The sequence below is a fragment of the Actinia tenebrosa genome, unplaced genomic scaffold (genome assembly GCF_029948245.1).
Source record: "Actinia tenebrosa isolate PJP-AT-01 unplaced genomic scaffold, QUT_ActTen_1.0 PGA_scaffold15__27_contigs__length_11533743, whole genome shotgun sequence".
Classification (NCBI taxonomy): Eukaryota; Metazoa; Cnidaria; class Anthozoa; order Actiniaria; family Actiniidae; genus Actinia; species Actinia tenebrosa.
Genome location: NW_028292575.1, coordinates 7,273,448 through 7,299,418, shown reverse-complemented (window position 1 = coordinate 7,299,418; position 25,971 = coordinate 7,273,448). Strand labels below are relative to the sequence as shown.

General features: G+C 39.4%; 3 protein-coding genes across 10 annotated transcripts in view; 1 reads left to right on the top strand and 2 right to left on the bottom strand.

The window, feature by feature from the left end:
- LOC116292965 (proteasome adapter and scaffold protein ECM29) overlaps positions 1 to 6,958 on the bottom strand; it is a 43,399-nt gene extending 36,441 nt beyond the window's left edge. Inside the window, exons 1-13 of the mRNA XM_031700324.2 lie at positions 6,927 to 6,958; positions 6,686 to 6,816; positions 5,623 to 5,712; positions 4,966 to 4,992; positions 4,744 to 4,862; positions 4,073 to 4,222; positions 3,429 to 3,606; positions 2,979 to 3,076; positions 2,779 to 2,820; positions 2,078 to 2,159; positions 1,396 to 1,512; positions 786 to 950; positions 251 to 300 (exon numbers count right to left, since the gene is read on the bottom strand). Of these exons, the coding sequence (XP_031556184.2) occupies positions 251 to 300; positions 786 to 950; positions 1,396 to 1,512; positions 2,078 to 2,159; positions 2,779 to 2,820; positions 2,979 to 3,076; positions 3,429 to 3,606; positions 4,073 to 4,222; positions 4,744 to 4,862; positions 4,966 to 4,992; positions 5,623 to 5,712; positions 6,686 to 6,816; positions 6,927 to 6,954 (1,277 nt within the window). The 5' untranslated portion in view covers positions 6,955 to 6,958. The remainder of the gene's footprint in view (positions 1 to 250; positions 301 to 785; positions 951 to 1,395; positions 1,513 to 2,077; positions 2,160 to 2,778; positions 2,821 to 2,978; positions 3,077 to 3,428; positions 3,607 to 4,072; positions 4,223 to 4,743; positions 4,863 to 4,965; positions 4,993 to 5,622; positions 5,713 to 6,685; positions 6,817 to 6,926) is intronic.
- Positions 6,959 to 7,349: 391 nt separating this feature from the next.
- On the top strand, positions 7,350 to 20,426 carry LOC116292967 (mucolipin-3). Of its 2 annotated transcripts, XM_031700329.1 has the most exons (13): positions 7,350 to 7,745; positions 7,840 to 8,007; positions 8,547 to 8,703; positions 8,888 to 8,957; positions 9,600 to 9,696; positions 9,968 to 10,079; positions 16,129 to 16,244; positions 16,626 to 16,775; positions 17,725 to 17,826; positions 18,124 to 18,246; positions 18,520 to 18,726; positions 19,608 to 19,717; positions 20,034 to 20,426. In XM_031700329.1, the coding sequence occupies exons 1-13, from the start codon at positions 7,377 to 7,379 to the stop codon at positions 20,110 to 20,112; spliced, it is 1,860 nt and encodes a 619-aa protein (XP_031556189.1). In that variant the 5' UTR covers positions 7,350 to 7,376; the 3' UTR covers positions 20,113 to 20,426. The 2 variants fall into 2 exon arrangements, with proteins under 2 accessions (XP_031556189.1, XP_031556190.1); XM_031700330.1 differs by lacking the exon at positions 16,626 to 16,775.
- A 325-nt stretch (positions 20,427 to 20,751) lies between these two features.
- The window catches only part of LOC116292968 (cellular tumor antigen p53), a 41,940-nt gene continuing 36,720 nt past the window's right edge, over positions 20,752 to 25,971 (bottom strand). For 5 of the 7 annotated variants that reach the window (XM_089030405.1, XM_089030406.1, XM_031700331.2 and 2 more), the window contains 5 exons: positions 25,650 to 25,755; positions 25,166 to 25,293; positions 24,576 to 24,652; positions 23,532 to 23,623; positions 20,752 to 22,938 (listed from right to left, as the gene is read on the bottom strand). In XM_089030405.1, coding sequence (XP_088886531.1) covers positions 22,848 to 22,938; positions 23,532 to 23,623; positions 24,576 to 24,652; positions 25,166 to 25,293; positions 25,650 to 25,755 — 494 coding nt within the window. In that variant the 3' untranslated portion in view covers positions 20,752 to 22,847. Of the gene's footprint in view, positions 22,939 to 23,487; positions 23,624 to 24,575; positions 24,653 to 25,165; positions 25,294 to 25,649; positions 25,756 to 25,971 lie in introns of all 7 variants that reach the window. The other 2 variants (XM_089030408.1, XM_089030407.1) reach the window with 2 other exon arrangements.

Here is a 25,971-nt window from a genome sequence, read left to right as displayed (position 1 = left end):
GAATTGATTCTCATTAGCGCGGAGGGCACGCCTCTTGACAACTTTCGACAACTGTTGTCATGGGAACAGCTTGATTGACGTCCACCAAAAGCTATTTTGCTGCTACGGCAAATTGTACGATTCCGCGTGTACTAAAATTTTATAAAGACATTGCATCACCAGAGTGATATTTAGGTTTTCCTTGTGTGATAGATACTCTGCAACGCTATTTGCTAAAGCATAATATGAACTAAAAATTATCATTGCTAACCTTGCAAGTTTGCCTATGGCTATAAAAGCAAGACTTCGAAGCTTGATGTGCTGTGGGCGGAATTTCAATGAGAAAATATTTTAGGGAATCAGACAGATAATCATACTTAATGGATGTAGGATTGGGGATTTCAAGGGTGGTGCAGCAGAAGTGCACTCGCCTCTCACCTCTGGGGTCTCGCGTTTCATTCCTGGACTTGGAATAACATACGAGAAGAGATAGTTCAGTCTCTTTCTCTTGATTCGAGGGTTTTTATCTGGGTTCTCCGGTTTTCCTCCCTTGCTAAGACCTAACACGGTAAATTTCAATTCGATCTGTGAATTAGCCGTGCCCTGACTTTGATCAGCCAAGAGGCTGTTTCAGGGTTCCATCTGTGCGTTAGCCGTGCCCTGACTTTGATCAGCCCAGAGGTTGCTTCAGGGTATCGATAAAATTGAGGGTTGGTTCGGCTTATTTGGTTTTAGGATTTAGGGGGAAGGGGTTTCTTAGGAAGGTAGAAAGATCACGCAACACCTTAGTAAGTCACACAACACACCTGTTTTTCTTGATCAACAAGTTTGGTCATTCCTGATAAGAGGACTTGTCCCATGGCGCCGAGAACCTTGTCAGAACTACACAGGCACATATGATGAACGAACTGAACTGCGTTGATGCGGAGCTTCAAGTTGGGCTGTGCTCCAAATAAACTATCAAAGACAATCTAAAAGAAATATGTTAGATGCTGATGATGATGAGCTGTTCATACTGTTATCAGTGACATTAATGATGATCATGATGATGATGATGATGATGATGACTGCAAATGTCATACAAACTAAACTGAATAATTTGAAAGCAGAATGTTACGATGACGATTAAAATAATGACGATGATTGGATGTACAGTATGAGATGTTGATGGTGGTGATCATGATGATTGTGGTGGTGAAGGTGAAAGTGATGCTGATAGCAATGATGATAACATTGGTGACGACAATGATGATGGTGAATGCTGTGATGATAATTTTAGTGTTGGATGATGATGATGATAATAATTTTGGTGGTGGTTAGAAGTAGAAGAACGATTCAAATTTTGTTTCAGCTGACAGAACTGTTGACGCTGGACTGTGCTATCATTAATGATACATCAACCACATGCATCCTCACCTGAATACAAGCAGGAAAGTGGTCAGTAGCTCTCCTTGACCTGAGTAAATAAGGAAAGATCTTCTGTTTGACTCTAATTCCAGCAGGACTTTTTTTGTGGTCTTCAGAGACAACAGCCTGGTGAGGTAACAGATCCAAATGAACATATATACTAACAAGTGATGATAACTAGTAGAGTACTAGTGTGGACTGCGTCGGTGTTTCTGAATAAAACAGTAGAAACTTGTAGATAAATTGGATCACCGTAAAAAGCTTTGTGAAACTGACGTTTCGGACATTAGTCCTTCGTCATCACTTACTCCGACGAAGGACTAACGTCCGAAACGTCAGTTTCACAAAGCTTTTTACGGTGATCCAATTTATCTACAAGTTCCTACATATATACTAACAGCAAAAACAGTTATAAAGTATTTGTTATTAGCTAAAATTAGACACTATTGGCTCTCCCTCTCATCTGCAAAGCAAAGCATTTCTGTAGCATTGCACATTTTGTTGTATAATAAAAATACTGGGAAGTCCTTGTACAGCACATTTCAAAATTGTCTCATTTTCATTTTTGATAAGTGGAGGACTTTACACGCTGCATATTAAGGCGCTATTAACAGCCTTGCAGCTTACAGCCATGAGAGAACTGTTAGTACATTAGTATTATGCCTCCAGATTGGGATAATGTTTGACATACCTTGGATCCAGGTGTGACGACAGTACCAAGAAATATAGAACACATTCTATTGACAACATCAGCCTTTTCCCAATCTGTGGAACTGAAATGCATTCAATATTGGTTGATTTAGATTGGAACCATCAACAAGCTAGTCCTACTATTTGATAATTCCTCTTTCCCTCCCCACCCCCTCCCCCCTCTCTTTTTCCCCTGAGTTTTTTTCCCTCTCTTCTTTCCTGCTGTTCTTCTTTTTTTCATCTTCTTTCCTTCATTCTTTCCTAAATGTTGATTAATATTATAAGAAAGGCTAGAAATCTTTAACAGGTTAAGCCCAATTATATGTATTATATAATGCTAGAATTAGAGGCTCTAGGCCCAATATTATTGTATTTCAAATGAAACTTTTAGAATATGAAAAAATAGAAAGAAGAATTGCCAGAAAAAAAGGCAAGTTACACTCTCATGTAAATAAATATCAGAATCTATTATCTGAATTAAGACAAGTAAGCCTGTAGCACCATCTGTAACCACTATTTGTATTATTTGTTATGTGTACTCATGATTTATGTTTGTTTATAAATAAAATAAAATTAAAAAAAGAAAAAAAAAGCCCAATTATGATAGATCCTAAAAACTAGGTAGATTGGGTCGAAAAAAGTTAAAAACAAAGAAATTAAAATAAAGTAGATTTACAGAATATAGGAAAAATGAAAGTTTACCTTGCAACTCGTTTCAGCTCATGGTCAGCAAAGTCACCCACACTGAAATTTAAAAAAATTTATTACTACAATACTACAATAATAAAGGCTGTAAAATATATGCAAGGACATTTTTTGAAAGGAAGAAGGATTTGAAAAATACAAATCGTAAATATATTCTTAAGGGTGCAGAGAACACTATGTTGCCATGGCAACACTACCTGTGTCTAGAATCTCCAGTGGCAACAACAAAATGGCAGATGACATCACTTGCTTCGAAGACATCTTTAGAGAAGAACTTTAAAATGCCAAGCTTTACCTAAATACGACAAAAACTGGAATGAACCTATAGCTTGCAACCTATCCTCACAGCAAGTATTCAAAAAATAGACCTTAATAGTACTTTTATAACATTATTAACAGGTATCAAAAATGCAATCATTAAGGAAACGATTCATAATCATTGCTTTTTAGAAAGATTTCAATTGGCTGCCATGTTTATGGACAGAATCAATGCACTCTTTCCTCGCGACAAGAGATTTCATTTCCCAAAAGAGAAAACTTTTCTTGTTTTGCCCAACAACATGTACACATGGCTGTCATGAAACCAGTCTAGCCTGGTTTGCCTCATAATAAAAAGAGTTTATCATAATTCAACATGTTCTACTGACCTGTTCTAGGTTGTCACCTTCAATAGGTTGTTCCCCCATGACCCTCTTAACTGCAGCAAAGCTCAGCCCAGCTGGTGGGCCAGGAGGTTTGGCTTCTACTACTGTCATCTCGCTGTCATTCTCTCCTGACGGAGGAAGTGTTTGCTCTTCTAACACGATGGCATCTTGTGTTCTTTGACTGGAATAAATTAAATACGATAGAATAAACATAAAGTGAGATATCTATTTAGGGCTGAGTCATTTGATCATGATAACAGGAAGGAAGAGGGGTATGAGTAAAATAATGGTGGTGGTAACAACTGATAATGATGATGATTACAATGGACATGGTGGTGATAGTTATAATGGTTATGCTAAATGATGAGGTGAAAATAATCTTGATGGCTGCGATAATGATACCAGCAATATACAGTATGATGGTGGTGATGGTGTTATGATGATTATGATGATGTTGAATGACAATGATAAAGTTGGTGGTAAAGATGATATTAATGGTGATGATGACGGTGATGATGATGATGACTGATGTCAGACAAAAGGGTTTTTTCTTTACATTTTTGCCTGAAATCTCTGATGTCCACCCACATTTTTTTGACAGCGATTATTCCATCATGGAACCAAACTTATTAATAATCATATAATACCTATAGGGCAAAAGCAGTACATCCAATAAGAAGTCCAGGAAGAACTTAGCCACTTCTGGTCTTTCTTTGAATAAAAACATTCTATCCTTCTCTTCTTGACTCTCAGATACCTTTACAATACTCAGTACTGGTGTTACAAGCTGCATAATGCTGAAAGCATGCAGAAATAAGAAAAATAATGATACATTACAAACAATTATCCTTTATAGCTAAAATCTTCCAGTGGAATATATATCACCAATATTTCATCCTGATTGGCTAACAGCATAGCTTAACAACTATATTTTTCAAATTAAATGGAAATTATAGAACAACAGTGTCATAAATCTTGTTTCCTGATTAGTTATTACTATAGAGAGCACACAGCATATATGTGCTTTCTATTTCTCCATTCCTGTCCAACATGGTGGTAATTTGAATTAAAAAAAAAAAGAATAAACAACCTGCTTCTTATGCTGTGTGTAGTTATAAAGCATTTGGGGATTGGCAGAACACTTGAGAACTAGTATCGAGAAGCACTCCGGCGCTACATGTTTTGCTTCTCATAAAACTTTTCTAATGTCCCGTTAATCTTCCTTTGCTTTAAAACTGTACACAGCAAGCTCAAGTGCACACATTTTCTATTTCTTCAGTAAATTCAAGTATTTCATCTGAGTCAAGATATAACTCACCACTCCTGCTGGGGCACAGGTCTTCTAAACATACACTTGATTAGTTCTGGTACCAGTTGTATTTGCTTTGATTCTTCAAGTCTTGGGTATCCCATCCTCAGGTACAGAATTGTGAAATTCTAAGAGCAAGACATCAATATATTGAGAAAAAAGAATTGGACTTCCTGCAAATAATTTAAATTTCATTTTAAAACTGTAGTTCTTGGAGCAACAGATACTTACTGTTACAAAAGAAGAGACTGAAGTATCCTGAAAAAAGGCCAGAAATACAGTAATCACATCAGAAGCAAGAACTTACAGTCATTACAGAGATTAAAGTGACATTGAAAAACTAGATTGATAGACTGTAAACCTCTAGAAAACTCCAGTTACAAGTCAGCTAATGCAAATATATGTCAAAAATAAGTGCCCCATTTTAAAGTCCTTATGATGCATTTAATGGCACTGAGCACAATACAATACAATACAATACATCTTTATTCACATTTCCTTTTATGATACATTATATTAAATTATATATTTAGATCATTGAAAAGAAAATACGTATTTGGTCAAATAAATAAAGTTAAATATAAGTTGTAATGAAAGAAAATGCCTAGAGCACCTTAAAAAGTGGGGGGCTAAGATTGGAAAATGTAAGAGACTAGTATGTGAAAAGGGAACAAGTGGTGGGGCTGTAGCTCCCCTGCCCCACCCTCTCCACGGCGCCTGCTGCGAGAACTGATAAATATATAAAGCTATGTATAAAGCTTCCCCAAATAAGCATGCACTTCTCTAATTGTGTTCTGTCAATCCCCATTCATATTCCTTTACAACTGCACAAAGCATGCATGTAAGTTTTCAAATTTGTCAATAAAATAGTGCACTTCCATACATTACCTGATACTGGTTTAGCAGAGCTTCCACAGGAAGCTGGACTTTGGGTCTACTTTTCAGCCTTTTGTTTATATGGGTTAGAAGTTCCATCACCTACATTATTAAATACCATAAAAAGGCTAATCTTATTAGGCCAAACAAAAAAATAAGTGTGTTTCCTGTTGCATTAGAAAAATAATTGGGGTCGGTAGGTTAAAACTTTTTTTAATGATACAACAGTGGAAATGAGCTTACTGGGAACCCTGTGGTGCATTTGGGAATGGAAAAAATATTAGGGTCGGCAGAAATCAGCAAAAAAATTAGGGTCGGTCACAAAATAGGAAACACACTTATTTTTTGTTTGGCCTTAAATATCATGGCATACAGCACTGTCACAACACAGAATTGACAACATATGCATCCAATAAAAGAATCGCTCTACCGAAATCATTGATTGTCCCTTTAGAATGCTCAGACATTGAACCATCACGGTCGTAGCATATAATTTATGTCTATAAGCTTACTGTGAATTTTTGATACTCATAAAGCCAAGGTCGTAGTTGCTGCACGCTGCAAAACTATAGTTTATCATGCACGGCAACTCCAACCTTGACTTGGAACTTTAATTCGTGGTTTCTGACCTGACTCCTTTTTACAGTTCCGTTCAGAGACCACAAATTAAAGTTCCAAGTCAAGGTTGGAGTTGCCGTGCATGATAAACTGTAGTTTTGCAGCGTGCAGCAACTACGACCTTGGCTTGGAACTTTTATTTGTGGTCACTGAACGGAACTGTAAAAAGCGTTTATTGAGAGCGTGTATTGAAAGCGTTTAGTATATAATTAGATAGCCATTAAATATAAGATGGGGAATTCAAAACGTTTTGCAAGAAATATCGGACGTTTTAAAAAATCAATTCATTGAATCTAAGCTTATATTTTCATTATCAAAATATTTTATAAGATTTTTTAAAAGCCTATTAGTCGAAATAGTCCTATAGAATATTCCAAATTACCTTAACTATAGACAATGCGGATTTGGTGCGCAAATAGAATAATAATGCAGTTTTTAAGATACATTTTTTTCTTACCTTTTTCTTGACATTTTCATTGTTGCTTGAAACTTTTAACAGTAGAGGAGTCAAGAAAGTTGCAACAGTTTTTTCCAGTTGGTCATCTGTTTGAGCTGCGCCGAGACGAAGGAAAAGCCTCTCAAGAAGGTCTGAAAACAATATAAGAGGAGTATAAACATCTTATTTATGGGGCACAGACGCTAATAAATTGAACGAATATTTAAGGAGAAAATCAGTCGTAACGTTGGGAGTTTTTTACCTAATTCTTCTTGTGTTTTGTCCGCCATCTTGGATGAGTTGGTAAAAATTCGCGCGTGTCTTTTAGTGCGGACCAACAAAACCGCTGGCCTGTTTTAACATAAATATAAAATAATAATATCAATCAAAATTAAAAATAATAATTTTTAGAACAGAATAATTTTAGAACATTTTAAAATTATCTTTCTTTATTCAATGCCATTTTTTATATTTTCAGCGGAATTTAGACTATTGGGCTTTTTGGGATTAAAATCTCGTGACGATTATACTGCGTGACTTATCATTCGTCAGTCACGTGAATTTTGATTACACAATATTTAAAAAATCAAGGGAGATTAAAGTACAATTTGTTAAATATTATCTTATTACAAAGGCAGAAAGCTCTAGAATTTCTAGACATGTAGTGAACTTCAAGAATTTTTCTAGAAAAACGTTGACCTCAAAACCGAAAATGAGTTCAACAATGTCACACAAGAACTCGCGTAACAGGTCGTCACTCACACGTAGTTCGTCTGTGTCTAAAGAACCTCTTCTAACTAACGTTGAAGAAGAGAGCGAAGATCAGGTCTTTAGCGATTCCATTACCTCGAACATACGTTACGGATTCTATTCTAAGTCTTTTCGAAACCCCGGAGACGTTACTATGGGGGAAACACACACGGAAACGCCGTATAATCGCAGAGAGTTCAGTCGACGCGAAATCCTGAAGGCTAAGTTGAAATACCATTTTATGAATCCATGGCGGAAATATAAAGCCAGAAAACGAAAGCCTTGGAAGCTTTTGATACAGATTTTTAAGATTATTATTGTTACTGTTCAGGTAGGAAGCCGTTGAAGCACAGCAAGTTGCTTTGACCAGCTTTAAAGTATACGATTTTGACTTATTTGATTTATTGTTTATTGTGTTTTTTTAGGTTGGCTTGTTTGGCAATGATAGGTTTTCTGTGGTGCAGTTTGCTGAAGAGAATCACCAAGCGTTGCAGTATCTCTTCTTGAAGGACTACAATGGTGAAGCAGATAATGCCGCTATAGTGTACACCAGGGATGAAGTTTATTCATATCTGCATTATGCCCATGAACAGGTTAAATTACTTATTGTCTTCCTTTGCACGTTACGTCATCGCGGCCATGTTGGTACCATTTAACAAAAGATTTCTCATTAGCATCCATTGTTAACGGTACCACAATGGCCACCATGTTTGAGTATGGAATTCTGCCTATTTGAAAGAAATATTACTGTAGGGAATAACATCTGGTCTGGAATAAGAAAACATTACGTACTCCCAGATTGAAAAGGCTTATTGTGATGTCACATATTAACTCAATACACTCACCTAGACAATCACACAGTGGCAGATCTAGGGGTGCCGACACATTTTGCTCGCTTTTTTTCTATACGCCGTGTGTGGGACCTGAAACAACCTTGCTCGCCTGCAGCAAGTAATCATTATCATAAGACCTACCTCCGTTTGGGAACCCTGTGCTACTTTCCCGCCAAACAAGTACCTCAACCAATGCTACAACCCCCCCTTTGAAAAAATCCTGGATCTGCCCCTGTCATACTTCACATTAAAAATCACAACAAATTACTCAATATCATTATTATAATTACTTAATTTAGTATTACAATATATTTGACGCTGTTGGTTCCTATGACTACGAATCAAAGGATGCCGACGGGAATCCCCCACATGTTGTCCTGTGTTACCGACGCTTCAAGAACTTCACAGTGGGTTCAAAGGATAATCTACTGGTATTCGTGCCTGACACTGTTTCAGGTGAGTTTCTCTCTTGTCGTGAGGTGAGATGAGTTTTAGTTGAAACCCTCCATTAAATGAAATTATATTTCTACCAGTTGGTATGTTAATTCATGGTTCATACTGGTGGCTCTGGGGAAGAGGAGAGGTGAGGGTTTGGTCTAGAACTGTTATAGTGACTGCCCCTGTTTTGTGTTTTTTTCAGAATGTCAAAAACTTCCAAAGCCAATAGAAAACAAACATTATATCAAGAATGATTCATTTCAGTTTGGAATGTGAGTAACTTTAATACAAATCAATGAAGAATATTGGTCCAAATGCTTGAAAAACCATGTTTATATAAGAGAATGGAATACATGTTCAGCTCAAATGTAAAACATAAAAAATATGTGATAAAAGCACTTTGGGAGCTGTAGAGCACTACAGTGCCTCTAGTTTCACCACACACAACTCCTCTCTTGCAGGGATGCTCATCAGAAATTTTTAAAATAACCTCTGAATTAGGTACCTGATTCTTGTCCAGATGGGCGTGGCAACTCATGATTTTTGCTCCTAAAAGTACCAACTTTCTATGAGTGACAGTCATTTGATGAACTGAAATAAATATCCTTAACTACAACTGTCATTCTAGCTGTCACCACCTAGCTAATCTCAGGACGTCACTCATTATATGGCAAACACCCTATAATCTTGTACCAGCTTACTCTCTGGTGGTCCTCTTGGATTCATGTTACCCTAATGGTACCTAATAGCAGGTCTAGAACCTTAAAGGTATGATGAGCATTCCCACCCTTTTCTAGTTGACCCCCCCCCCCCCCCCACCCCACTCACTAAACTGGTTGCACTCTCCAACTCCAATTCCTAGAATGCACCTAAATTATCTAAGGATTAAAGTGTTATATCTTATTTCTTTTTAGGCTACTGAACCTAAACCTGTCTTTTACTCTTAATGCAATCAACTTAAGGGGAGTAAAATCATGGGATAAGCCTGCTTGTTATTCCTTAAAAGTCACTGTAAGTTTTGATATATTTTCAATAGTTGTGCTTGATGTCTGTGTTTGCCTTTGCCCAATTTTTTGTGCACACAAAAACTGTTTTTGTGTTAAAATATTTTTTAAAGTTCACCATGCATTTGGCTATCATAAAAATTCAGTCTTCTTAAATGATCAACTTTCATTTTAAAGTAATATTTTTTAGATATTTCCATTAAAAATATTTCCATTTTAAACTCGTGGTATATTTTATTTCTATCTTTCAAACAACTTACTATTATTGAATTTTTCAGATAAACTTTGATAACACCAAGCTTGATGGACAAATGCCAATCAGTCTTGATATGGAAAATAGTTGGTTAAAATGTGAAGATGATTCTGAGATCAAAACCAGTGATGAAGAAGGTGAGAGACACTGCTATTGTATGTATACCCTTCTAGGTGATCTCAGGGAACATTCACAAAGTTTCAGTTGTTTATTGGCAAACAAAGCGGTATCATTTCACAATAATTTCATTTTTTTTTAAATGTAAACAAAATGCACCATTTGACCCATTGAGGTAGTCATTTAGAATTTTAAATGCATTACTAGTCTATGAAGCTGCCGATACACACTGCAATTGCAACATCTACCCAAAAAGGTTTGAAATGGGTAAAAATCAGTACTAATTCCTGATTGGCTAGTCTGAATAGGATTAATGCATTGCGAGTAAACATGGGTGACAACTAGCTGCAACATTTAGTTTTTCACTATTCTTAGGCGTGCAATTACGAAAATGTTGCAGAGAAAAGTTCAAACTTTTTGATTTTGTGCAACAATTTTTGCATTGTGAGACATCGTTGTGGTCAAAGTTGCGGGGCATGATACACACTGAAATTGTGTCTTGTGCTGGCAATGCTATGGAAAAATTGAGATTGCATTGCTAATCATAATCAAGATGATGATGATGATGATGATGGCCTTGCTGTGATGATGGTGATGGCAATCATAATCAAGATAATGATGAAGATAATGATGATGATGGCCTTGCTGTGATGATGGTGATGGTAATCATAATCAAGATAATGATGAAGATAATGATGATGATGGCCTTGCTGTGATGATGGTGATGGTAATCATAATCAAGATGATGAAGATAATGATGATGATGGCCTTGCTGTGATGATGGTGATGGTAATCATAATCAAGATGATGAAGATAATGATGATGATGGCCTTGCTGTGATGATGGTGATGGTAATCATAATCAAGATGATGATGAAGATAATGATGATGTGGTGTATTTTCTAAATAATAATCAACTACACTAAACCATGTGCTTTGATGCTCGTCTCTTTATTACACACATGCGCACTCGCACGCTTGCAAACCTAACAGGGGTGGGGTGGGTAAATCCACCAACACTACATCTCTCCCTTTTTTTAAAACATGAGTTCACACATGGTTGAGCAAAACAACAATAAACTAAGATGCCCAAAGTCTTTAACTGTCATAACATTTAAACATCATAAGCTTTAGCAAGCTCACAGTCAGACAAAAGTTATAGGCCCAACATAGCCCAGTACATAGTCATCAAACCTTGCAGGTAGCATCCTTGCACGAGTAGGTCGAGTAGCTTGAAGGTTAGGATTGCAGGGTTGACCCGGATGGTCAACCTGGCTGGCTTGGGTAGGTGACATTCCTACTGCTGTGGTCGCCTTGAAAGTTCCTCCAGGAGGTTGATCATCAAAGCAGGGGTCAATCTCATCAAGCTCTGAGGTTGTGGTCCTGGGTTCAGGCACATTTTCTCTGCTGCCGTAGAATTTCTTTAAATGGGTGACATTCCTGTGATACTGAGATCTTCCATCACCAATGAGAACACTGTTTCCTTGCTTCTGAATCACTGTGAATGGTGATGGTTTGAATGGTGTAGATAGCTTGTTCTGTCTCTCCTGTTTGACCAGCACTTGATCACCCTCCTGGATCTGACTGTCTTGTGCTCTCCTCTTGGCGTCTGCGTACTGTTTCCCCTTCTCTTTCCATTCACTGTCTCTATCTCTCACCTCATAGTCCCAACTGGTTTCAGTCAGTTGGGGTAGTTTTGTGCGAATGTTCCGCCCATATAGAAGCTGTGAAGGGCTTATTCCTGTTGTGCTGTGTGGTGTGCTACGGTGCATTATCAGAAACTTGTTCATCTCTCCTCTCCAGTCCCTTCGTTCCACTTGAGCAATGCGTAACCTCTTCAGGATACTGCGATTCTGACGCTCAACTTCTCCATTGGCCTGGGGCCAGAGAGGAGTGGTTCTCCTATGTTCAATGCCATTCTCACGCAAATACTCCTCGAACTGCTCACTTACAAACTGTGTTCCATTGTCTGTTCTTAATGACAGTGGTAGGCCATGAGTAACAAATGCTTGGTCCAGGAGTGATATGATCTTCTCGGAAGTTATGGATTTGGTGAAATCTATCTCAAAGAATCTACTGTAGTAATCCACCACGACAAACAGGTAGTCACCAGAGGGTAATGGACCCAACAGGTCAGCAGCTAAGTGCTCCCATGGAGCAGAGGGCAACTCAGTGCGGGTCATGGGCTCGGGTTTGTGAGGTTGGCTAACCAACTGACACCCATAACATTCTTTGCAGTGCTTTTCAACTTCCTTGTCTAGTCCCGGCCACCAGACTTTAGACCTGAGTCGTTGCTTCATGGCTACAATACCTGGGTGGCCTTCATGGGCTAGCTCTAGTACTTGACCTCGGAGTTGTTTGGGCACTACAATCCTTGCTCCTCTCAACACAAGTTGACCAACCGCTCCTAACTCATTCCGCACTGGCAGGTACTCTTTAAATTTGATGTCATCCCATCTTCCATTAAGCAGACACTCCCTGATGCACATCAACTCTGGATCATGTTCTGACACTCTTTCCATCTCGCGTGTGGTCAAGGCACATGGGGTCGCCTCCCGAGCTACAAACCTAATATAATGTTCGGTGGTATCATCTGAGCCAGTAACTGATGATGGGGACAGAAGTCGTGACAGTGAATCAGCGATGTTGCTTGGGCCAGGGATGTACTTAACAGTGTATGTGTAGGGCTGCAGTCTTAGGAGCCATCTCTCAATCCTTGCACAGGTCTTTGACTTTGGTGTAAAAATACACTCTAGTGGCTTGTGGTCTGTCCACAGTTCAAAATCAGCACCAAAGATGTAGGCATGGAACCTCTCGCATGACCAGACTATGGCCAAGGCCTCTTTCTCCGTCTGTGAATATCTCTTCTCAGTGTCACTTAAACTGCGGCTGGCATAACTAATTACTCTGAGTTCTCCTGCTTGTTCCTGTACCAGAACAGCTCCCAATCCGACCGGACTGGCATCTGCAATCACTTTGGTGGGTGCACTTTGGTCAAAGTATCCCAGGGTCTCTGCATTGGTGAGTCTCCTCTTCAACTCCTTGAATGCTCTACTCTGCTCTGGACCCCATTGAAATGGCTCTTGTGCCTTTGTAAGCTTTCTCAAGGGTGCAGAGATGGTAGCTAGGTCTGGGATGAACCGTGCAGTGAAGTTCACCAGTCCTAGGAAACTCCGTACTTCTGCGGCATTTGTAGGCTCTCTAGCCTCAGCAACTGCTCTCACCTTTTCATCTGCTGGTCCAATTCCTCTTTCTGACAATACATGACCCAGGAATTCTATCTTTGGCATTTTGAATTGACACTTGGCACGGTTGAATGTTAATCCCCTTTCTGCTAGCACCTTAACTACCTCTGCGACTCTTCTATCATGCTCCTCTTCTGTTGATGCATGCACAATGACATCATCAATAATATTCTGAGCACCATCACATCCTTGCAGGACTTGCTGGAGAACTCTCTGATACATTTCCGGGGCACAGCTGATCCCAAACATGAGGCGTTTGTAGCGGTATAGGCCTTGGTGGGTTGAGAATGTAGTAATATCCCTCGATTGTGGAGCTAACTCAATTTGATGGTAGGCTGACTTAAGATCCAATTTACTAAACACTTTGCTTTGTGTCATGTCTTGGATGACTTCATCAATGGTAGGTATAGGGTACCTCTCGCGCTTCACAGCCATGTTTGCCTGCCGCATATCAACACAGAGTCTGATATCCCCTGTGGATTTTGTAACAACTACTACTGGGGATACCCAGGAACTTGGACCCTCAACCCTCTCTATGATATCAAGTTCCACTAGCTCATCAAGCTTTTGGCTCAGTTTATCCCGCAGGTGGTAGGGTACTCGACGCATTTTTTGGGCCACTGGTGTGACCTCTGGGTCTATGGGGATCTTTAGTTGGAAATCCTTCAACTTTCCAATACCTTCACAACAATTTGGATGTTTATCCAGAATACTAGACTGTCCCTGGGACCCATCTAAAGACATGTTAAGGGCATTGATTTCTGGTCCCAGCTTTAACACTCCAAGCAATATTGCTGTATCCCGACCAAGGAGTGCTGGACCCTCTTCTTCAATCACAATGAAGTCAACACCACTTGCAAGTCTTTCCCCGATGGACACTTGGGCTGTAAACTTCCCAGCAACTGTCAGAGGTTCTTTACTCCCATATGGAAAGAGGTTCTGTGGACTACGGGTGGAGGTGCATTGAATCTTGCTATCTTTCAGGTGTTCCCACAACTTCCTGTCAACAACATTACAACTAGCACCAGAGTCAATGATCATTTCAATTGGTATTCCTCCCACTTGAACCATTACTCGACCATTAACTGTACCATCGGAGCTACCATGAATACTAAATGCATATTTATCTTTACCTGGTCCTTGGTCATCATCATCATATTCAACTTGCCTTACATGTTGTCTCCCACCTTTGTTTCGCTCACTTGGCTGGGTCCTACACACTCTCTCGAAATGTCCAGTTCCTTGGCACTTCCTGCACTGCTTACCAATAGCTGGGCATTTAGGGTCTTTGGACCTGTGTCCTTCACGTCCACACGAGAAGCAGGTGATCTGACCCTTTCTTCCATCTCTCCTTTGGTCCCGCTGTACATAGTTTGTCTCAACAGTCACCTTATTGACTTCCTCTGATTTCCCTTCTATAGCACGGGCTTGCCTCTCTGACTGTTCCATAGCTCGAGCAATCTCTTTTAACTGTGCGAGGGTCAATCCTCGGCCCTTTTGGAGTAGCTTCAAACGAAGATTGTGCGATGAGCACTTGCTAATGACTTGATCCCTTATTTGCTCGTCCACTGCTGTATTTTCTCCGAATTCGCAGGTTTGGGCCTTCTGTCGCAGTCTGGTGATAAACTGATCCACAGTTTCATTAGGAAGTTGACTCATTTCGCGAAAACAAAGTCTCTCGTACGGCACATTTGCCTGAGGTTTGAAGTAATTATTCAATGCTCTAGTCGCTAGAGTATAAACACTCGCTTCATCATTCGTTTCCTCCATCAAGGTGAAATAAATATCCTGTACATTCATTCCAGCAGTGTGTAGAAGTAGTGCTTTCTTCTGTTCCGGGTCAGCGACTCCCTTGCCCGTAGCAAACAGCTCAAATGCACGTAGCCATCTTTGCCATCGGGCATCAAGACCAGCCGAGTCCGTGCAATCAAATGGCTCCAAGCCACCTAATTCAGATAAAAATCTGGCCATGTTGTCTTAAAACGATCAATCTATATCTAAGATTATCTTTGTGGTGATCCTCGTCGCCAAATGTGGTGTATTTTCTAAATAATAATCAACTACACTAAACCATGTGCTTTGATGCTCGTCTCTTTATTACACACATGCGCACTCGCACGCTTGCAAACCTAACAGGGGTGGGGTGGGTAAATCCACCAACACTACAATGGCCTTGCTGTGATGATGGTGATGGTAATCATAATCAAGATGATGAAGATAATGATGATGATGGCCTTGCTGTGATGATGGTGATGGTAATCATAATCAAGATAATGATGAAGATAATGATGATGATGGCCTTGCTGTGATGATCATGGTAATCATAATCAAGATAATGATGAAGATAATGATGATGATGGCCTTGCTGTGATGATGGTGATGGTAATCATAATCAAGATGATGATGATAATGATGATGATGGCCTTGCTGTGATGATGGTGGTGGCAATCATAATCAAGATAATGATGATGATAATGATGATGATGGCCTTGCTGTGATGATGGTGATGGTAATCATAATCAAGATAATGATGATGACAATGATGATGATGGCCTTGCTGTGATGATGATGATGGTAATAATAATGAAGATAATGATAATAATGAAGATAATGATAATGATGGCCTTGCTGTGATGATGATGTTAATGATAGTGATGATGATGATATAATGATGATGATGGTAATGACGATGATAATGATGATAATGATAATGATGATGATGATAATGATAGTGATGATAATGATCATGATGATGATGATGATAATGATGATTATAATGATGGTCCTGATTATAATGATATTCATTCTTGATATTCATTCCCTAGTTGGTCACCTCATTGCTATTGCTTTTCTTGTATTTGGTGTCATTGTAATCGTCATATCCACATTATCTCTGATCCTGTGCCTGAGGTCTCTATACAAGTCTATTCACTTGGCGAAGGTGAGCTTTACTCATTAACAAGTAGCCTTTCTCGATCCCCCCTCTTAACACTTCCTTACACAAGGGTCATACTCCCCTTCCAATTTTCTCAGGAGATCAGTTTTACCCTCACTCAGCTCATCTCCAGCGAGTTAGCAAGAGAGACTTGGTGCAAGTCTATTTTTATTTACACCCATTTTATATATAATTATGCAACTAACACAGCCCAAGATGTCTAAGTCGTTTGGCTTCCGTAAATCAAAAAATACCAACTAAATCAGACCGTTGGAAATTTTATTAAATCAAGCCAAAAACCCAGATGTCTGGAGTTAGTGTAGCTTGTTGTCTGGGAGGCATAATGATGAAAATAGATAGATTTTTGATGTGTTATATTTATTTTAGGAGGCAAGACTTTACTTTGAGGAAGAACAGCACAATCCACTTACGTTATCTGAAACCATGGAACTGTTTAACTTGTGGTTTATTGTCATCATTGTAGCTGACTTACTTACTATATTAGGATGTACTTATAAAATTGCTATAGAACAAAGGGTAGGTAGAGCACTCAAGAACCTAGATGGAACATGTCGTGCATTATATATTTACAACCACCACTCCCCATGCGGGGCTCTTCCGTGAGGTCCCCTCCACACGCACTACCACTACATTCTATATTTACAACATACAACACTCAACTCACATGTTGCTTTTTACGGAGGGAGGAAACCGGAGATCCCGGAGAAAACCCTCGTGGCAAGGGAGAGAACAACAATTGCATTGTCAATCAAATGCGCATTCAACCTTAAGTGAAAAATACACCTTTCTATCTTGGACATAATGTTTTTCCCGTTCCAGACCACGTGTCATTCTCTTCAGAATAAGATTCTTCCTTTGAGTTGTATCTATATAGAGCGTTTTCACGTGACGTCACAGTGGACATTATGGGGTACCAAAACAATAAATTTTTTATCCTTCAGGAATTGAAATCAATTTTTATGCAAATACTGTGCATAACGTTTCTATTGTTTATGGCTGCCTTCTCACGTGAGTGAAAACGCTCTATTCATCACGTGTCTTTTAATGCGCAACCGTTAAACGAAGAAATGATACTCTAGGGAATGAGACGTGGTCTATTGACGACCAATACTATCAACAAGCGAGATATAATTTTGTGCAAACATAAAGTTTTTTACTATAGTATCAAAAATTTTCGTTTCTGTGATTGCGCAATGTTCCATTCGTTGGAAAAATTAAACTAGCACTATCGTCAAATGAGATATGCTAGGATATTATTTTGTCTTTGACGCGCATTCTGCTTTCTAGAAAAAAAACAGAGCGTCATGGAATATGTTTTTAATTGATGCATTGTGCAAACTTACTGTCACTTTGATGTAGGGTTTTACTATTGTGTTGTGGATAAACCATTCCGTGTTCTGATAACCCAAAATCACAGAATTCCTTCAATAGTTTGTTTCAGTTAAGTATTTGCTTTCGTCAACAGGATGGTGACTATTATGACGTGTGTAGTGTCCTCTTTGGTCTTGCTGTCTTACTCGTCTGGTGTGGTCTTCTAAGGTTTTTACAGTATTTTAAACAATACAACGTAAGTTTAAACTCGCGTAGCTTACATCCCCCACCCTACTTCCCTGGGGAGGGTTTCGATCGTCCTTGTTTTACAATGGGAGCACTAAATTGCCAGTGGCTAACAAACTTGTGGCCCTCGTTCTATGATCGAGGGGGGAGGGGGGGGGGGAGACAAAACTTTCAAAAAAGAGAACCAACAAGCAACTCTACTCAAATGATTTGAAGTTTGGAGATGGAATCTACGACACATCGCACACCATCTTTTTTATGGATGTCAGAATTTTCTGAAAAGGTTTTATTTTTATTCTCTTCATAGACACTACTCGTTACGATCAAGGCGGCTGGCCCCAGTGTTCTTCGGTTCTGTGTCTGTAGTGGCGTCTTGTTTGTTGGCTTCACCTTGTGTGGTTGGATTGTGCTTGGACCCTACCACCCCAAGGTTTGTTGTCACTCTAGCTTGAAATGTTTTATATTACTCTATATAAGTAGATTTTACAATATTCAATATGGCCACTCTTCTAGCAACAATTTCGTTATGACGCCTTGCTAAATATTGAAAGTTTGAAGGAAAACGCCTGACGTGGAACTACAGTTTGAGGTCTGCCTAGCAAGAACGTCGTGCTAAAAGTCTCTATTAGCGAGGTTAGGCCGGCCGAACCACAAACGTCTATAATATTTGACATTTTGTTGTATTTCCTTTTTCTTGTTGTAGTTCCGCGACACCACTGTTACAGCGGAGTGTCTGTACTCGCTCGTCAATGGAGACGACATGTTCAACACCTACGCATTGGTCAACCCTAAAAACCAAGCTATCTGGATCTACAGTAAACTCTACTTGTACATATTCATCTCTCTGTTTATCTATGTGGTCCTCAGTTTGTTTATTGGTATCATTGGTGATACTTACGAGAGACTCAAGGTAAGGATAGTCTCCCTCGCATCCGTTTTTAGTGTCGGTCGTCACGCAACGCTCCCTGTGACGACCGACACTAAAAACGGGTGCGAGGGAGACTAAGGTAAGGACGGCTTAGGTTATGAATTGTGACTTCATGTCCGCCATGTTGGCTGAACGCAAGTTGACTTCTTTTTTTAGCATCGATCTCTCCCACCCAGTCCCACCCCCTTCTCTCTCTTTCTCTCTCCTTACCTCTTGCTCTCTCTTCCCTCCCTCAGTGGACCTCTACCTTAGGTGTAAAGTTTTCCCATTCCAGGCCAGACGTGTCATTCCCTTGAGAATAAGATTCTTTGTTTGAGTTATATCCATATTCATGTGTCTTCTCTATGCAACCATTTAACCAAGAAATGATACTCTAGAAAATGACACGTGGTATAAAATGAGGAAACAATTCTGCAGTCACTTAAATGGATTTTTCTCAAAGCCAATCAATAGCGCAGGAAGTACATTCCATCCAATCACACTGCTTGAAGACATCATCACAGCAGTCAAATGGGTTCTGATGAATCGCCAATCAAATTTATTCGTGATTCTGATAGAGAGACAATGAAAATGTGCAGAGAAGGGTAGTGCAACCAGGGCCAGGGTGAATGGGAAGACAACCTACGTGAAACTCGAGGGAATCGAGGAAATTCCACATAGGAGCCGTTCCTAGGTTGAGGAAAAAACTGGTTCGAGTTGGCGCATTACAGTGGATTTTGGGGTTGTTTTAGGGGACGAAATAGACGCCATCTTGGAAATATGTCCCCTCAGACAGCCCCACAATGCACTGCAATGCTAATTCGACCCAGTTTTTATGTTGCATCAGAAAGAACTAAGACACTGCTGTTTGTTTTGACTTGAAGGATATGGGTCAGTTGCCAGCTTCAAGATTACAAACATTTTTAGAAGAAAATCATCGGGAAACTAGACAAGCTGGTAATGCTACACAGTCTTCAGCAAACGAGAATAACACGTAAGTATGGAATGGGAAAAGTAATGGAAAGAAAAGGGAAGAAAGTAAGAGAAAATGAAATGTAAAAAAGAAAACTTCGAAGGAAACAAGAAAAGGATTCAAAAGAAAAGTTGTGGAGGGGAGAAAGAAAGAAAGGAAATGGGAAGAAAAAAAGGAAAAAATATTTTTACTAGAAAATCTTCCTACAGGCACCATGTTTATTTATTTAACAGACTTCAGTCTCCTCTTCCCTTCGACCAGTGGCCTCTCCCTTCATTGAATACCATCGATCCCCTTTGCTTTCGCCTTACTAACTCTGGCATTCTTGCCTTCACAGGGCTATTCTAGTGTCTTCAACCACTACAAATGATTCCATGTACAGACGAGTGTCTATGGAATCAACGGGAGTTGAGTGAAGATTATGAACCTTTTGGGGAGGCATGAATTCAAAAATAAATATATAATTATATGGAAGCATTGACATTTTGGATCCATATCTAGGAAATACCATTTGCGGTCTATTTATTTTGCGGAATTCTAATTCACACCGCACAGGATTATGGGGCTAAAGGTCTCCAATCCCACAATTCCAAACACGGTGAGTTCGATACCAGTCTTGCTCAAACCTAGTCTCAGTCTTGTCGCGTGCTCGTTCATTCCACCATATAAATTCATTTACTTAGTTGTATATAATATAAAGAATTGTATGAATAAATGATTTCCTAACAAAGATCTAGTTAGTAAGCGTTGCGTGACGAAACTAATAGCGGCTGCGTAGGAGACTAAGATCTAGTCAGATAATTGTAAATAAACGATATAGACCCCTTGTATGTTACGTCAAAGCAGCTCAATTTGGAGGACAAAATAAAATAATCTCATGAGAATTGGAAACCTGTTATGTCCTCCAAATTGAGCTGCATTCCGACGTGCTACTAAGGGTCTATTCAGCGACATTTTTAGGGACTTCTCGGGTGGGTGTGTAGTCAAGGCAGGTGAAATTGTCACAAGTTTTACATCGTGGAAGTGTGTAAAAATGAAAATACATTCAAACCACCAAGGAGCAAGAAGTGTTTTAATGAACGGCTTTAAAATGTGCTGCAAGCAAAGTATGTATGCAGTCACAGCAAAAATGACAACTGAGTAGCGTGCATTTCTAGGATCAAATCATTTTCCATTTTCAAACGACTAACATTGTGAGGATGCGAAGTTGAAAAAAATAAATCTCCAGGGAACATCATCTAAAATAGAATAATTTTAAGCTTTTCCACTTTCTCTTACTTTCAGTAATAGTTCTCGTCAACGTTACCCTGCGAGCAGAAGTCCTTTTCTACCCCGCTAGGAAGCGAGAGGAAAAGATAATCAGTCGCAGGTGCCAGCAGAGGTTCTTTTCCTCTTGATTCCTAGCGAGGTAGAAAAGGACCCTTAGCTTGCAGGGTACTCCAACGTATAAGATCTTATTCTCGAACACATCAAATTCGGTAGAAAAGCTTTTTATTTTTTTTCATTGAAACCTCCTACTCCTCTTAAAATCATTTTATTGCCAAGTTAAAAACCTTTCAAGCCAATTTCCGCCCTCGGACTCATTCAGTTCAACACCTCGCATCACCTTTCCTTGGCGATTTAGTCAGGACTTGAACTTCGGACGGACACAAAATGGAGGAGGGGGGGAGGTGCGGGGGGAAGCGTCTGCTTAGAATGTCAGTGTAACTGTTTAAATTTAAAGGAACTTATGAATAGCATTGTTCACAAAGGAGTTTGTAATTCGCCACAACAGATAAATAAACTATTTCAATCAAACATCAATCTCGAAATCATAAGTTATGGTATGTTTCCATCGTTGTATCCTTGTGACGCTCGCTTTTTAAGTTCGAAGGAAAATAATGTTTGTGTATACCGTGCAATCGTGTTGCAACTTCTCTTCAAGTAACATGCGCGTAGATTTTAAATTTTTTTTAAAATCATCCGCGAAGACTCTACCTACACAGATATCTACTTCCATTGTACACTACACGTTGCTCAACTATTTGCGCGGTATATCCATATTCTATACAAATATTCTGAATTCAGTTAACTGTGCGTCACAAAGACATAACAATGAAACATGACCTTTATTTTGCGGGCGGGAATACCATAGCATAACCGATGGCTTAAATGGAATAATCAGTCGGCACAATCCCAGTTCTGCTGAAATTAGAAGCGTGGAATTTGGAGAATACTAGGCTTGCTTTCTTCCGAAACAGCTAGAGAACTATCAGAAATATATATACAGAAAATAAGGGGTAGGGTGTGAATGATCCAAAATTGTTGAGGGAGGAGTGGGTACGTATTTTGTCGGAGGAGAGCAAGCCTAATCGTGGTGATGTAATATTAGCTCTGCAAAACCAAAGCAGTTACTAAAGCGTGTGTAATCACTTAGTAGCCATTTGAATTGTGCGGTTGGTACTTCGATACAACCAAAGTATGCCAACGCTGTGAGGCCGGGTGCATTGCTAGAACGAATGCAATAAAATTTTTGATTTTGTACAACCAAAATCTAGTGGGATGAACGTGGAAGCCGCAAGAACTCCGAAAACTGAGCCTTGCAAAAAGGATTTTTCTACCTCAAATGTTATTCTAAAACAACCAGAAATATGTGGGCTATTAGCCAATCAGCAAGCTCTATAAATGCTGGGCGGTGCTAAGATTTACCTAAGGCTTCAAATCACTTCTCAGGCAGGTTGATCGATTCCTCGTCCAAAATACAGACCGTTTTTACAAAAATAACAGTCTTGATCTGCGCAGCTATGGCTCTTTCGAATCAAACCAAGTCACAGTATAAAAAGTGCGCTCGCAAAGTAGCGCAATAATTAGAAGTATTGTAGTGCATTGAAAAGCCAATCAAACTACAAGAGAAGCGCTCATATTGAGCAGTAATAATTGCCGTGCATTGTAGAATCAATGCGTCGAACGAGAAGCATAGCATGCACTGGATAATCAATGCAAAGACAGAACCTTGACATCAAGCCAATAGGCTGTCTTACCAACTAACAGACCCACAATAGAACTAGCCATCCTCTTGTGGATCGTAAAGCAAACACGCGCAAAAGCATTAACCTCTGCGCAAAGCGAAATTTACACGGAAGTAGCCGGGCTGTTGGTTGACCGTTGGAGTTTACATCGATGAGTTGTTCATTCTTTTATATCGTAAGTTTGGAGTTGGAGTCGATGTACTAGGCCCAAATACGTCTTCGTCTTCTGACGCGCTAAAACACAAAGAAAAATGTCGGTGAGATCATTGCAACTCTCGTTTTTTTTTTTTTTTTTTTCCTTTTTTGTTTTGTTTGTTTCCTTTTTTTATTTTTTTTTGTTTGTCACTTTTGTGAAATTCATACTGTAAATCATTCCTTGAGCCCATTGATTGGAAATAAGAATTATTTGGATCACTCGGTGTATTTGAACTCAAACAGTAGAAAGTTCAGGAAATAATAACCTGGGAAGGTACGTTATTTATTAGGGGGAGGGGTGGGGAATTGTAGCACTTCCCCTTTCATACAGTAAGAAATTCATGACCCTCCCATTAAGTCAACAAGAAACTACCTCGCTCCAAAATAAAAAAGGTTTGACCCTCGACAAAACTTGAGATTTTCACTAATAACCCTCCCCTCTGAAGCCTCAGCCCCTCCCCCCCACCCCCTCAATAAAAAAACATACCTTCCCTTAGTAATAGTAAAACAAAGAGAGGTTTGCAAACCTACTGAGTATTGGCTTCTGCCTCAGCCACCCCCCCCCCCCCCCCAATAAAAAAAACATACCTTCCCTTAGTAATAGTAAAACAAAGAGAGGTTTCCAAACCTACTGAGTATTGGTTTCTGTAGCCTGCTCCAAAAAATTGGTCTCGAGCTGGTCTTTCATAGATATCAGGACATTGTAGACCCGCACATCTTTACCCTGAAATAAAACCCACAATATTAACAAGATTACTCTAAGTGAAAAAAATGCAGAGGTGAACGATGTAAGACGTATGAAATGTAACTGGCTGAGGCATATCCTGAGAAGAGATAGTGAGAATGAATGTGTAGGTTATTTCTAGTGTAATATAATTGATGCAACTCTTTTGTTATAGCTCTTGTGACTTGTTCTATAGATTGTAAAGCTGGTATTGTCTTTTTGGTATTGTGATGTCAGCTGTGCTGTATTAATTCCCCTTTTGAGTGCTAGCCATCACGTGGTATACAACGTGTTGGATTGTGTTACGGTCACCAAGAAATTCGGACATTGTTCTCAGACTTCCGTACGAATGTACTGGGCCCAGTTGTTCAAAGCCCGATTAGTGCTAATCCTGGGTTAACTCTTAATAAGACCTATAGAGTTAATCCTGGATTAGCGCTAATCCAGCTTTGAACAACCCGGCCCTGACTTTTAAACAAATGATTTACTCGGGTTGTTCAGTTAGCTCTCTAAATACAAGCAAAATATAATTTCTCTAATTTGAATTTTCTTTCTAAATTTAGTGAATTTGTATAGCAGTCCGCAAACGATGTCCGTATGTTGACCGTAACACAATCCAACATGTTTTTGGATAGCGCTCAGAAGGTGGTATATATTACAGTGGAGATAGGCTGACTGTGTCATGGAGTTAGGATGGGTTCCCGAAGGAATAAGGGCAAGAGGATGACTCAAGATCTTAGCTTTATGTACGCCTCAAGGTGCCGAGAGCCCTAAGTAAAGAACACTTTGATAGAGGCACAATATCCAATAATGGACTTTCAATATATATACAATATATACAATAATGGACTTTCAAATGATCATGTTGTTAGACATAATGGGAGCCCAAGGGGACCTAAAATGGGAGCTTCAGAAAAAAGAGTATATTTTTACGGACAAGGAAGATGCTTACATATATTGTCCACTCTTTTTCATCCTCGTCACCACTTGAAACGGCTCTTTGCTTCTTGGCATTTGCCTTGCCTTGTCCTGAAACCCATAAAGTAAACTGTAAGTTAAGTTTCTCCAGTTAAGGGGTGTGCGTGTGCGTGTTGAAGATGAAGATGAGGATGAGGATGAGGGTGATGATGATGATGATGATGATGATGATGGTGGTAGTGGTGGCAATGATGGTGGGGTGATGATGATGACTGATTGATGACATGATGATGATGATGATGACATAAACCTATTTGAAATTCAAAAAAATGCTGTCATTGCCAATATACTATAGGTCATTCCGACATGGAAATGGTTTCGTTGAATACAAAGAACATTGAATCAGTCTCAACACGGTCCATGTTCTTGACGAAAACAAGAAGTAGAAACACAAGTCATTCCAGGTATTCTAGGATCTTGGAATAACATATCTCCGATCGCTTTTTGCCTATTACTTATTACTTTTATTACTTATCGCCTTTGGCGATGACAACCCTTTTTGAAAAAAATATATCACGATTTTCCTTGCTGGCAGTGAATTCCAACTAAAATAGGTTACTGTACCTTTCTTTCTCTTGGACTGAGGAGATGTTGAGGACACACTACCCGACAGACTCTCGTTGGATTTCCTGTCTCTACCAGGACATGCACAAACTCTGATCTCCACAACTCGACGCCCAAGGGTATGGCCTCTAAAATGCAACACACACAAAAAAATGTAAGTCAGTATTAAAGAAACCTATCAATTCTATCAATTCCCTGAAACAATCTGTGGTCTCTCGGCTGAACAAAGTCTGAGTATGGCTACCTTAAGATCAAATTTGAATTTATTGGGAGAAAAACTGGAGAACTGAGAAAAAAATCCTGGAATCAACCCAACTCAGATGTGTCACGTGTCTTCTACTCGGATATTTTAAGACCCCAAGTGTGAGTCTGGCCACTGAGGATTAAACCTATGACCTCCCGCACAACAGACCGGTGCCCAATCAACTGAGCTATCAGTTAGCTAAAGGTTAGCTGTGATGCACTACTGTAGCACTACACTTACTCTTTTTCCAGAGTAAAGATGATTTCCACAGGTCTCCTGCTTGGGCCAGAAGGGCAGCTTGAAAAACACATGAAGGCAAACATCTCGGTAACAAACTCTGTCCCAACTGAAAGAAAATAATACACCCTTAATACATATAATAATAAACATACACCCTTAGATATCTCTCCTTAAGGTCAATACTCTCACCATTTGATGGGCTACATGTGGTTTTAAATCCACAGGAAACCCACTTCTGATGCAATGTTAAGATAATGGCCCAGTCAGTATACATAGTTTACTTTGGATGCAAATAATACGTTACATGGATATCAAAAGCAAG